Source organism: Accipiter gentilis, chromosome 23 (assembly GCF_929443795.1).
Source record: "Accipiter gentilis chromosome 23, bAccGen1.1, whole genome shotgun sequence".
Classification (NCBI taxonomy): Eukaryota; Metazoa; Chordata; class Aves; order Accipitriformes; family Accipitridae; genus Astur; species Astur gentilis.
Window position 1 is genome coordinate 4,247,880 of NC_064902.1, and position 13,033 is coordinate 4,260,912.

The 13,033-nt window shown below is 38.2% G+C and overlaps 1 protein-coding gene across 2 annotated transcripts in view; it reads right to left on the bottom strand.

Annotated features, from left to right (window-relative positions):
- Positions 1-373: 373 nt before the first annotated feature.
- The window catches only part of IARS1 (isoleucyl-tRNA synthetase 1), a 113,750-nt gene continuing 101,090 nt past the window's right edge, over positions 374-13,033 (bottom strand). For both annotated transcript variants that reach the window (XM_049826141.1, XM_049826139.1), the window contains exons 33-35: positions 7,597-7,740; positions 6,440-6,592; positions 374-1,923 (exon numbers count right to left, since the gene is read on the bottom strand). In XM_049826141.1, the coding sequence (XP_049682098.1) occupies positions 1,841-1,923; positions 6,440-6,592; positions 7,597-7,740 (380 nt within the window). In that variant the 3' untranslated portion in view covers positions 374-1,840. The remainder of the gene's footprint in view (positions 1,924-6,439; positions 6,593-7,596; positions 7,741-13,033) is intronic.

Sequence of the window (13,033 nt, forward strand, 5' to 3'; positions counted from 1 at the left end):
GAAAACATATATGTGTGTGTGTGTGTATATATATTAAAAAAATATATATAAAAATAATATAATCCAGTCCTTACACAGAAGAACTTGGCCAGCCAACATCCTTAGAAATAAAAAACATACACATACACAAAATGCTAAATCCCAAGTAAGTCTTTAAAAAGCAAGTAATGTTGTTCCCTTACATTGTCTCATTAAGAATGAGGTTAGATTGCAGTCATTTACCATCTTCATTTATTCTCCATAATAAAGCAAAGTTATTCAGCTTAGGAATAGCAGTCTTACCTTTGCAGAAGACGTAAGCTGGACATTTTTAATGTGAAAAAACCCCACCCAACCAACCCAAAACCAATACAAATTTCATTTCCATGTCACTATGTCAATAAAAAGATAAGCAAACTGACTTACAGGGAATGGTAGAGGGTAATGTCCAGTATTCATTAAACTGAACAAGCCAGTGTTTCAGTAGGTTCAGACACTGACATTTTTAACACTGATAAAAATAATTTTATATAAGCTGAATGCCAGAGACTTGATTTACTTCAAATGAGTATTTACAATTTTGGTATGGTCCACTAGAGCACAGCAGTTACACAGAACCACAGTTATAGTTATTCCCACTAACACAGTGTTATCACAAAAAAGCTTTGGTTTATATTCATAGTGTAAAGATGAAAAACAGAGCAACGGAAAAACATGCCAAGCAAGACTTTGTTATTCTTACAAAATATTACTCTCCTTTAATACTCTTGTTCGCAGTGTACGTAATCTTGTTCTCAGGAAGCTAATAATAACGGCACAGCAGTGAAGGCAGCTGCATGCACGTATACCTTCTGAAGTTCCGTACGCTGTACAACAGCAAGTTTCAACGCTGATTAACAACACTATTGAAATGCAGTGAAACTTAAGTGTGCTTAAGTTTCTAGTTTAAGACAACTAGTCAAAAAACATCCTCAAACTTAAAAAAGGTTGCCTGTTATTTCACTTACCTACAGATACAAAAGTTACCATTAAAACATTTGGCAAGTTACATCGATTATTATGAAAACTAAAAAACCAACACTAATTTCAATCTAAAACTGCTTTTAAATCTGAAATCAAAGCCAACAACCCTCCCCCAAAAACCTAACCAAACAAAATCCCCCAAACCTGTCAGTATCACAATCCAAACAGTCACTGGCATTCAGTGTGGATGTTTTCAGATTTTGAGTTTCTCTAGGTTTTCCTGATCTATACAGTGGGCTAAGCGTTATCTTCTTTAGAAAATGTAAGGAAGCAAAGTACTCTGAACTCAGGGAAACAAGCGTTTGGAGATGAAGCAAATTTATTGTTCCAAGTGTTGAAATTAGGGAGTATTTTAAATCAACAGCCACATACTTCATGGAAACCCAGCTAGTATGAATGAACAAATCCAGGTAACTTAAATAAGTTTCAAAGCTATTGTAACATGGTATATATATATCATAGAGCCTTGTAGGTAACCCATGGTTTAGAAAATCAAAGATGCCCTCTGCATAAAGGGCAGGCAGACAACAGCATCACTGAGGTACTAGTCCCATTTCTTTCAGGCAAATTACTGCATAGATATCTAAGGTTAAGGAGTTCTGAAATTTTTCTGAACAGCTTTTACAGTATCATAAGATAACATAATGAAAATACATTGTATTCGAAACCGAAGAGCAGCATATTAGACATGCACTGGTAGAAAACATCCTGTGTGCAATTTGAGATGTTAAAAGTACCGTACACAACTTGGATGTTCATCTAAAAGCATACTAATTTAATTTGACTTCATTTTTTGTGGTAAAAAGTCTACATGGTTTTATTCATAAAAATGGAATTCTCAACATTCAGCTGTGGTGGGTGTAACACAAACATACACAGTCTTCATGTTCAAGTTCTTCATGGAGATGTCCTTTGTGATCTCTGAACCAAGAAAACAAGAGAGAGACAGAACACAGTTAGTGCTCTTGCTTACAGGTAAAACTATGAATTTTTAATATTTTTTTTTTCTCATTTATTCAGACAGTTCTGCTGGTTCAATCAAAATGGGACTAGGACAGAAACTGCTCAGCTGAAAATTCCCTCCTGTTAAAGCATGGTACATTAAAGGAAGGGTCACCACTCGCCAGGATTGCCACTGCAAGAGCTGAAGGTACTGTTCTAGGCTACAAAGTACATTTTTTTGAAAGCCTATGTCAGCCCAGAGCTCCCAGCTTCACATCCAAACAGAATTATCTCTAGTTCAGAAAACTATTTCATAACGCCATGATATGAAGTCAATATTAACAATACACCACAATGCACTGAAAATCAGAATCCCTTATAAACATTATGTAAGAATGGCCATATAGAGATCCATCTCCTCTAGTATCCCATCTCTGACAGAATATAAAACAATGTACATGCGAAGGAGTGCAAGAATAAAAACATGCATACATTAACTTGAGTTTTATATGTAAAGAAAGGATTGTAGTAGTATCTGCTGAAAAAACTAATGTTGCAATCTTGTCAAGTATGCATGAAGAATTTCATACCACACCAGATCAATTCCTTAAGTCTTTTCATAGCTGTACGCACAGTTTGGAACAGTAATAGGATAAAGTCTCCCCAGAAACGTCTTCTAAGGATACAGCATACTTCCAACAGGCTGATTCAGGGTTTGTAATTATTTATGAAACACAAACACAGAATAATTGTACTTTGTGGCTGCAAAGTTGGTAGGAACTGGAAATCTCTTTCACTATTCTTGCCACCTTACAGAGAGCATTTTTCCCAAGAAGTTAGGTGCTTCTTAGCTCAAGGCTTCCCAGCAGCCATCAGCTGTAGCAAACTACGCCATTAACAGAGCAGATTGTTTTGAATACTGGGAGGTAGAGCTCTGGAACAAAAGTAATCTGAATAACAAAGATACCAGAGGTCTCTTTACTAAGAAACTTCAAAGTGGTAAGAAACTTCAAAGTGGTAACCACAAATACATCCACTGAAACCAAAGCAAAAGAATATTGGGGGTTACAGTGTTTATGCTGCACACTAGAATCCCTATACACAACACAAGCAAGTAAAAGATAATTTTAAATTTTGGCACTAGCGTTAGCACAAATGACAGATTAATAACATTTAGAATGCCTGGGTGGTTTTTTTCAGTAGAAACCATTTTGTAGTGTACTGCAGTGTATCACAGAACTGACGTCTGCTATTCACACTGCTCTAACTTGGGCTCACCTCCAGCTGAGAGAGACCAAGGCAGCGTGTGTGCGGTGGGGGGAGGCAAGTCTGCGAAGTGCATCCATGGAGATAATGTAAAAGCCGCTTAGTTTTCAGTAACATGATGTCCAAGTGAAAACTGATTCTAGAAATGGCAGCAAGGAGTTTTGTTTCCATGTAACAGTATGCACGCTCCTTCTAACATTAAGGCCCCTATCTTTCTTTGAAAAATATTTCATTTTTAGACTGAGCAGATATAGTCTGCATTGAAGTTTAAAAGCCATCTATTAATTAAAGAATTAAAAAGCCCTTACGGATCTTGATGGTACTGGTTTTAAGGAGTTCTCTTCTGTGTAGTGCTTCTGCTTTAAGCAGCTGAATACCCATCTACAGAGCTAAAAGTGTGGAGGAATAATCCAATTCAGCAATTAGGGCTTTATTCCCTCATTAACCTTCCTTCCCTCCCCATGAAATGTTACATCAGTACGTAAAAAAGTTATTTTGGTCTGCAGAAGCAGCCAAACAAACTACGAACTTGGTCTCAAAGTCTTTTTTTTTAGTTATTTATTTTTAAAATCCTGAAAAATGAGGAACTACACGAAGGTACTATTTTCAACAGTGTTTTACACAACAATTACTTTTAGAAATTGGAAACTTGATTTATCAACAAAATATAAGAACATCCTCCCTTCTGTGCCAGTTCCTCCAAAGGAAGGCTTTGAACTTATCATGTTAACAAGTATTGCCTTCATCCTGAATGTGTCTTTGAATCGGCTACCTGTAACTCGTGTTTAAATCTCATGAATAAGCAACGGTCACCACTTTGACATCTATTTATAGAATGTTTTTCCAGTACTACAAAGGGGGGGGGGGGGGGGGGGGGGGGGCGAAAACCACATTTTTTAATGAAAAGTTGGCAAGCTTTTATGCAATAGACAGCAGATGCCCAACTGCCTGTACCTGACAACATCTATTAAAATGATGTTTGCAAAACTGATAACTCATTTCCCACTAAGTGATTTATTTTTTTTTCTTTTTATAAGACAGGTATCAACCTTCCAATTCATGGGTTACTTTCAGCAAACGGTTCAAATGGTTAACAGCAAATAATTTTTTATTTTTAGAATAAACTATGAAAAAAGCTACTGAAGAGACTGAACTTTTTTTGTTTTGAAGGTAGGACCTTGAAATATATAGATAAAAAGATGAACAGAGGATTACAAAGTTGCAACAATACACACTAACATTAATTGACCTAATATTTTTCCACAGGCATCAAACTGTTTGTTTTATATGCAGCACTTATTTATCTTATAAAGAGATCTGAAGATAAAGTACAACCTTTTAAGTGTTTGTACAATTAAAAAAATGTTATAAAGAGAGCTGCATAGTGAGAATTAAATCTGAGATAGCAGACGCATAGCTATATAGCATAAGCATGTGTTTGCTACACAAATAAAGCTCCAGGACCAAGTTCTCTACATTCTGACTCTAAGAAAGACCAGAGCAGTTATTTTAGCCTTTGAAGAGTTATCAAATCTTATCTTTCACATCATCGTGATTTGTCGCTTTATAGACTTCATTTGAAGTTTAAACGGCTCTGGAGAATTCATACCACAAATATGTTACAGTGATTCAACTGATTTCATACAGGTAAAAGGCTATATATTTTCCTGTTTTGTCAGTCACTTCCCTCTTTCAAAGCTCAAAAGTTTTCTACAATAGTTATTTTAGTATCTTAACTGAACCATATGCTGCTGTGAACCCCTTTTGCCCTGTATGAATGACAGAAACCAAAAAAGAAATATGTATAACATCAATTGCTCCAGAATGGCTAAATTCCTAGTCAGCAAGGTTTCGCACATGAATACATTTTTTCTTTATGCAAATGAAGTGTGGTTGATATACTTGGTTCTTACACCTTGTGCTGTTTCTAAACACTACAGTCTCCGGTTCTCTCTGTTTGTTAACACCATTCAGCACATTATTTTTAGCATTAGCTCAAACTATCACTAGAAAGTCTCATCAACATTTGAGATCCATTTTACTTACCAAAATGGCTTTCGAATAAACAGAGTTCAGGTCACATGAAAATAAAGAAACAACCAAAAATCCACAACAAAATCCCCGCACCTTCCTTGCCCTGATTCCAATCTATCCTACCTGAATCCCTTCAGCTCAGGGGGGCGGCTAAGTGACCCCAGTTTTAGCCAGCTACACTAGAGAGCTACGCTCTTCCTTCCCTCATCAGCTGACAGGCACCTCCTAAGGAAATTCACCCCATCCTAGGATTAGATAACTAGTTTAAACAAGATGTCTAACTTCTGGACAGGTAACCTAACATGTGATAAGTCAAGGTAAAGTATCACGTACCCCTCCCAAAGAGCTTGTAAATCATGCCACTATGATAAACTGGAGAGAGAGTCCTTTGTATCATTTCATTTGAAGAGCTGAGTTTTCCTGAATACACAGAAATACCTGTTGGTTTTTTTTATATGTAGTTTCCAGTCTATTCTTCCTCTCAAATGAAGTCCCAAATCTTTCTCAGGCCTGACTTTTTAGCACTACAGGAGGCTACGTCTTTAGTCTTATCTTTGTCATGAGTCAGAGATTTTTGTTTCTAAGCCTCACCATCTGTCTGTGGTTTTGGAAGATTCTTTAACATTTCAGATATGTGACTATGTGATAAAGCTTCCTACTTCCCAGGTATTCTGAATGAATTGCAGCTGCCGTACCCTACCAAGTCTGACCTACTCACACAACTCTAAAATAGATTCGATACTCTTTTCCACCCACTCCCATTCTCCAAAAGGAAGGAAGGGAAAAAAATTAATATCTGCAACAATATGAATGTTACAGGAACAATTTGAACAGGTTCTTAAATACTCACACTTCAGACTCACTCCTAAGGAAGAGATTCATTCTGCTTAGTCACAGCAATATGTAACTACCATTTACATTGCTGACTGACCTTTCTAATTAAAAAGGAAGAAACTTTTACGGAATTTGTCTTGGCCATTTCATGGAAGGAATGCATTAGAGCTTTGAATTTCTAAATGTGTATGTGTGCTTAAAGGATTTTACTGAGTAAATATTGAATTACTGGGCAAAACCAGAAAACAATGTGTAAATAGTGTGCATTTAGTAATTAAACTAGAGCTCAGGTCACATTAGGTGCTGCTCAACAGAAACTTCCAAGTATCCTTGGACAAGCAAACCAAAAGTTTGTGCTTACCCTGAGTTTGCGCTTCATCCAGGAACAATTTTAGCCTCCGGCTTCTGAGCCCAAAAACTTTTGCCGTTTCATGTAGAAGACCTTGGTACGTTAATCCATTCTGACCAACAGGGTTTTCCATTAGAAGAGTTCCCACTGTTCCTTTCTGACATTCTGAACAAGAAAAAGAGTTGAATCACTATTGGTGAGGAAGGATATTATTTCATTTATCTTGGTAAATTGAAATTTTTGATTTCTTCTTCCATTTCATCTCTATTTCTTCATAGTGCTGAGTAATTACCAATACTGACCTACTTACAAATATTCAGTAAATAAGTTCATGAATTATACAATCAGAAGTATAAGTGATTTTTAACAGCTTGACAAACAAAAGAAAACTTTGCAGAATTCTTTACATGGGTCAGCAGGATAACCTAGAGACTGGGAAACATGAAATATTTCAACAGGACACACAAACCACTAAGAACTACAGAAGCTCACAAAGCACCTTCTGTTCATCAAATCCCCAGTTAAAAACACATTTTTGGTCCCCGTAGGTTCCCAGTAGTGTCAATAAGATTCCACATGGACAGTCCAGAAAGGACTCATACCAGGGCAGAGATTAAGAGCAAATTGCTAACAACGTGACATAACTGTTCCAACGAATAGCTGTTCCAAAGTGACGTTTCAGAGTAGAAATTACAAGATTAGCAGCTGTGAAACAGAATTACATACACACATCTGTACTCCAGATCAGATTAATAATACAATTCATGTGGCTTCTAAATAGCTCTAAGAAATGTTTCACAGGCTGTTTACAATGTCTTGGGTAAAGACCTGGCTCCTCCTTCCTTTTTGTCAGTTTTAGACTCAGCCTTTTAAAATAAGCTGCACAGGTGAGCTGATGGTTAGAAATAGGAAAACAATGCTGAAGGGCTCCGTTTAAATGCTGTCGCTTATCTCAAACTGGCTCTCCTTTTTCTTTTATGAAAAGACAGAGAAAAGCTAAATATAAACATTGTGTTTATTAGAAAGCAAATACTAGGGAAAAAATAAACAAAATCACCATCTGCCAGTGAAAACATACGTATTTATCTTCACCAGTAAGCAACGGTGTCCAAAACTTGTATCTCAAAAAGCTTGGCCTGTAAATGAGGAGAGATCAGTATCCTACATACCTTGTGGTTTTGCATTCATTAACTGCAAGTTGATATACTGGCAGAGCAGAGCATCAGGGGAGTTGATCAGAGCAGGTGCTGACCCTGTTGTGACATGTAGAGTCTTTCCACTGAGACTCAGTAAGTCAGTTTTGTTTATCAGTTCTGAAAAAGAAAATGAGACCATTACAGGGCCATTACAGGGAAGCTGAGGTCCAGTTCTCACTCGTTTAGCTGACAATGAGTCTAACTACTGATTCCACTGTGGAAGCGTTTCCCTCTCTGCAATCTTTCCTCAAGAAAGAGCATTTCTCCATTTTGAAAAATGGAGTTTGTGCAGAAATATTTTGTTTTCTTAACAACACAGAATACTTCATCTGCTGTGGAAATTAGCTCCTATGTAGCACTTCTTATGCACATAAATATACAACATGATTACTTATGCAATAAAAATAGTTCAATAACTTCAAACAAGCAAGAAATTATTCACTTAAGCCAACCATTTCTATCTCATTAAATTAAGACCTATGATCTTTGCCTATACCCTGGCTTTCCTAGCTGAAACGGCACTGGATATGTGTCAGTATGCAACATCAGGACACTTCCCTCATTCAACTCCAGATGACAATAAATGCAAAATCAGCGGCTGGTTAGCTCATGAATAATGCCCTCTGCATTAATATTTGTGTTTAATGTCAACAATAGCTGATGATTCAGCAGATGACTCCAGCCATGCATATAGAGAAAATGGTGGACGATCAGACCCAAAATAGGACCCATGTCTCAAAGGGGTTTAGAAGTAATACCAGCACCCTGAAAGCACTCAGATGAGGAGCTAATGAGGTTTCTGTAATACAAATGAAATACGTAGGGCTGCATTCTGCACTACCTACATGAGCCTGTCTGTCAGAGGTTAAAAAAAAAGCTGCTGATAGCCACAACATTAAAGATACAGAGAAATAACATCACTTTCTGTTACAAAGCTTTTGCAGCTACAAAAGAACTCCAAAGGCCAAATCCAGTAAGAATTAAGACATTTAATTTCTTGGAAGAAGTGTGTGTTGCCTACAGAACAGGCACATCTGTCATCTCTCTCCAACGGGTTTTCATGGCGTATCAGCCCTAGTCGCATGTCACTGAGCCTGAGCTTTATAAAGCTTATTTTCCATCAGTTCATCTGAATGAATTTCAAAAGCAGCAGAAGTGGCACTCCTTTTTTCCAGGGATGTTTATCAACTTAAAAATGAAAAAAAACCCCAAACCAAACCAACTAACAAACAAACACACCCCCTCCCCAAAACAAAAACAAAAACAAAAACAAACAAACCTCCAAAAGGTGAAAAGTAATCACAGACTGGAATGTCTCAAAATTTTGCCAACTGCGACAGAACATCAAAGCACAAGGCACTGTAGAAGGCTTATGAGACTGCCCTAAGGAAGGATGAAGACCTCAGACTGCATCTAAGGTTCTAAAATGCTTTAGAAAAAAAAAATCAATTTCTAGCTATCTAAGTATCTATCTTTAAAGAAAAAGGCAAAACTTCATTGCTGCTTATAAACTTCAGTTATCAAGAATGAAGATTTTATGATGATGGTAGCCATCCGCTAGCTACGCAAACACTTCTTTGGTACGTTTGAGGTGCAAGGCACGTGACGCTCAAGCACAAGAGGGGTCTTGGTTTGGTTTTACTTCAAGGAAAGCAAGAAAATAACTAAATTAACAAGTGGAGAGGAATTAACAAGATTGCATCATAGGGAAAGGGAGCTAGCAGCAGGTTTTTCCTTGCATAACCTTAAAGCAGCGCTGCCTGCCATTTACATACAGTTCCTGGGTAGGAGACAGCACTAGTGAGCAGGGGGCTTTATAGAGCAAGAAACACATGGCTCAGGATGGCTCAGGTAACTCCGAGTGTGACATTACCCAGTTGCCAGGATCTGTGCAGATCTACGCAGGGCAACAGAGCATGAGCTACAGGAATGGCGATTTGCGTATTTAACAAATCTAGCATTTTGCATTACAGGACCGCTGACATTTTCACAAGGAAGAGCTCATGTACAGTGCTGTCAATGGAGTCAGTTCATATAACCCTCTAATAAGAGCAAGAAAAAGTGGATCATTTTTTCATATATAACAATAGACTCCAAAACAAGCAGATATTACAAGTGCTCATCAATATTAAAATCACTTTTAAAGTCAGTTCTCCCTGCAGCTGAGATTGAAGCGGTAATGCTCTCCTAAGGTGCCTTACAGCCTCATGGCCTTTTAAAAATTAAAGATTAAAAAAAAAATAAATCTTTTTTGTACTCTTATTCAGAAAACAGTGCTAAGAATAGATTTAAAAAATAAATTAGCCATCTGAAAATCATAAAGATGAAATAAGACATGGACTAAGAAGTTTGTAGGAGGATTTTTGCCACATCACCCCCGCCCCCCCACTTTTTAAGCCCTACATCCCTACATGATTTACAGCTTCATTTATTCCCATAAGCAAATTTAATTTTTTTTTAATAGGTCTTTTTCAATATGGGCTGCTTCCATGAAAGCCAAGTGCAAACCAAAAAACATTCCCAGTAAGAAGTTCGGAAAGTTTTCAGCTTTTCAGCAGTCCAGAGCAAAAAGAAAGTCACAGACAACTGTTTTTACCATCTGACTTGAGCCCAGCCTCTCTCCTTTAATTTTTTTTTTTTTAAAATGTAAAAAAGAGACAAATTCTATTCTCAGTTTCTGAAGGTCAGTACAAATCCCAGAGCCTTGCTCAGTGTTTGTGCAGTTACTCAAAATACTTCAATACACACCGTTGGGGAGGAAATGTTTATCCCATTATTTCAATGTTGCGCTGAAAAACAGGGACACGACATATTGTAGCCTGCCTTAATACAAGTACTGCCTGATTTTGTGCCATTGTGCAACCCTAAGTACATCTTCATTACAATTAGAAAGCAAGATAATAAATTACTGCGAGTAAAGGGGACAGCCCTATAAACCACAGGAAGGAAAATAAGGAGCCAGAAATATGGTTTTACTGGGTCATAATTTTATTAACACCCGTGGGAACAATTCAGCAACACTTTGTCCGGAGCGCGTGACCTTTCTTTGCAATTCCTCTCAGAGGGGCTGATACCAATCCCTTCCCTGTCCTAAAGGGACCCTGGAATGGCCATCAGGCCTCACCTAACATTACCCATGCAAAGGCAGACAAAGCAAAGGGATTGTACCAAACCAAACATGAAGAACTTCAGTTCTATTCTCTAACATCTTTAAGAGCTGTTTTCTTTGTACAGGCTTTCAACCCTGACTCCTCAGGGAGCCATATCTGCTGCTGACCAATACTTATTTGAGATCTCTGCCAAACAGTAACAGAAGTGCATTTGTTAATCTAATCTTTCCAAGGGAATTTCCATGTTGTTAATAGGTGGGCAGGAAAAAAACCTGCTCTGCCCAGACCACTTAACAAAGAGTGAAAGTTTAAAATCAGCACGCCAAGATGGGAAGTCCCAAAATGATACCTACAGAGCAAAAGCACCACGGAAAGGAAAGAAACAAAGTCTTTGTTACTACAGCAGAAAAGAACCTTTGAGGAAGAGGCAAGGTTTAGATTTTCTTTACCACTTCCTTTAAGAATTCAGCATTAATAGATTTATGCTGCATCCTTTTGTCCTGTTAGTGGCAGAAAATAAACCAAAGAAGGAGTCAAGACTGCTTATAATCTTAATGAGTTTCCCAACTCTTCCTGGCCTTTTGCAGGTCATGTCGTTATATCTGTGATGGTAATGAACTGTACTAGTACGTACCCACCTCTGTAGGCACATACCGCACTGCTATCAAGTATATCACTACTATTTGGAAAAGGATTTCAAGGAAAACTAGTTCCTCCTTCGAAACATAACTGAAACTTGAGGAAGATACTGAGGGATCCAAAATTTCCTATAAATCACCTATAACTAAAAGGAAAGAATAATCATTTTGCATGATAGAACTATTCAGTTCAGCTGAGCACAACTTGGAAAGAGGTTTTATCACAGTGACATAATGGATTACATCAGATATGAAAACCCCCAAAACATTCTTCTAGAAATACTTTCAGGAAAAGACAAGTAAGAAAACTAAAGACAGAGATGGCAACAGTGACATTACAGACACAAGTAAGACTATTCCCCTACTGATGTCATAGGTAGACATAAACCGGTGATCCTTCGCAGTCCTGTGGGCACCCCAAAACAGCCTTTCACAACAGCCAATTAAACTATCTCCCCCTTAGATGTCGCTTCAGTAATATTTCTACGAAACACACTAGAAAAAGTTTCTGTAGCTGTCCAATTACCATTTTTGCAGTATTTTATAATTTCTTTGCGTAGTGGTACATTTCTTTCCTCCTCTCCAGGCTGATTTACGAACTTGGGAAGGCTCGCTAGGCCTTAGCGTAAGTGTAACGAGTCAGGCAGTTAAACGACCCTCGAGTGTGCCAGGAACTCTTACGCGGCTAACTAAGACAGGGAGATAGGCTGTGCGTCTCGAGGGCTCCTGCTGCCCGGTGAAGGTAGGGGGACAGGAGTAGAGATAGCCAGTTCTCTTAACAACTGGCACCCAGTTCTTTCTCATAACAACCTTGAGACATTACAGTCCTCCCTTGACAATCCTGGAGCATCCCATGTCTGGGTTTTGAGTTATTCTCAGTCTCGGAATTTTCCAGCACAGCTGGGATTCTAGCAATTTGTTGATGACAAAAGTCAATCATCTCCCCAACCTATAAAGAGCGGTGCTAAGGGAGGCCCCTTGAGCTCTCCTGGACCGCAGCAGGCTGCGACCAGCATCTCCCTCTGAGCAGGATGCCTCTCGGAGCCTGGAAGCTTTCCTATTTGCGAAAATTGGAGGTTTGTCACTGAAAGCCAACATGGCGTGCGCCGAGTCTCTCTGCTCCTTGAGGCTCAACCCTTCGCCCATGGAGACAAGTGCCAAAGCATTTTCACTGACCTCAAGGGGTATTTCTAACAGATATACCTCTTTTTCTCTCTCCTATCTCTTGTATGTATTTCTCTTAGTATCTTTATGCACGCACATGTACTAACCTGAATAGGATATAATAAGTTATAGCAAGTAGATTATAAGATGTAATACTTTCAAATTTATACTTAAGTTACTGTTGTGATTTTTTTTATTCAACTGTGAATGAATTTTAGGCTGCTATTATACTCATAACCCCTTTAGATATAAGCCATTGACCAAGTCTGGGACTAGGAGTCAATCCAGCTGCACCTAGACTCCGACAGGAGTTTAGAAAGCAAGGGGGTCTTCTCTGAACCTCCTGACTCAACAGGAGGGTCTCCCTTACCCTTTCCCACACTCCCTTTTTCCCTGTTACGTTTTCGGTCCCTATATACATAAGTTTAGCTTGATTCTGATTTAATTTTCCTGTGTGCATTTCATCCGTGTACTAAGGAATAGAGTGAACCTTGCCAT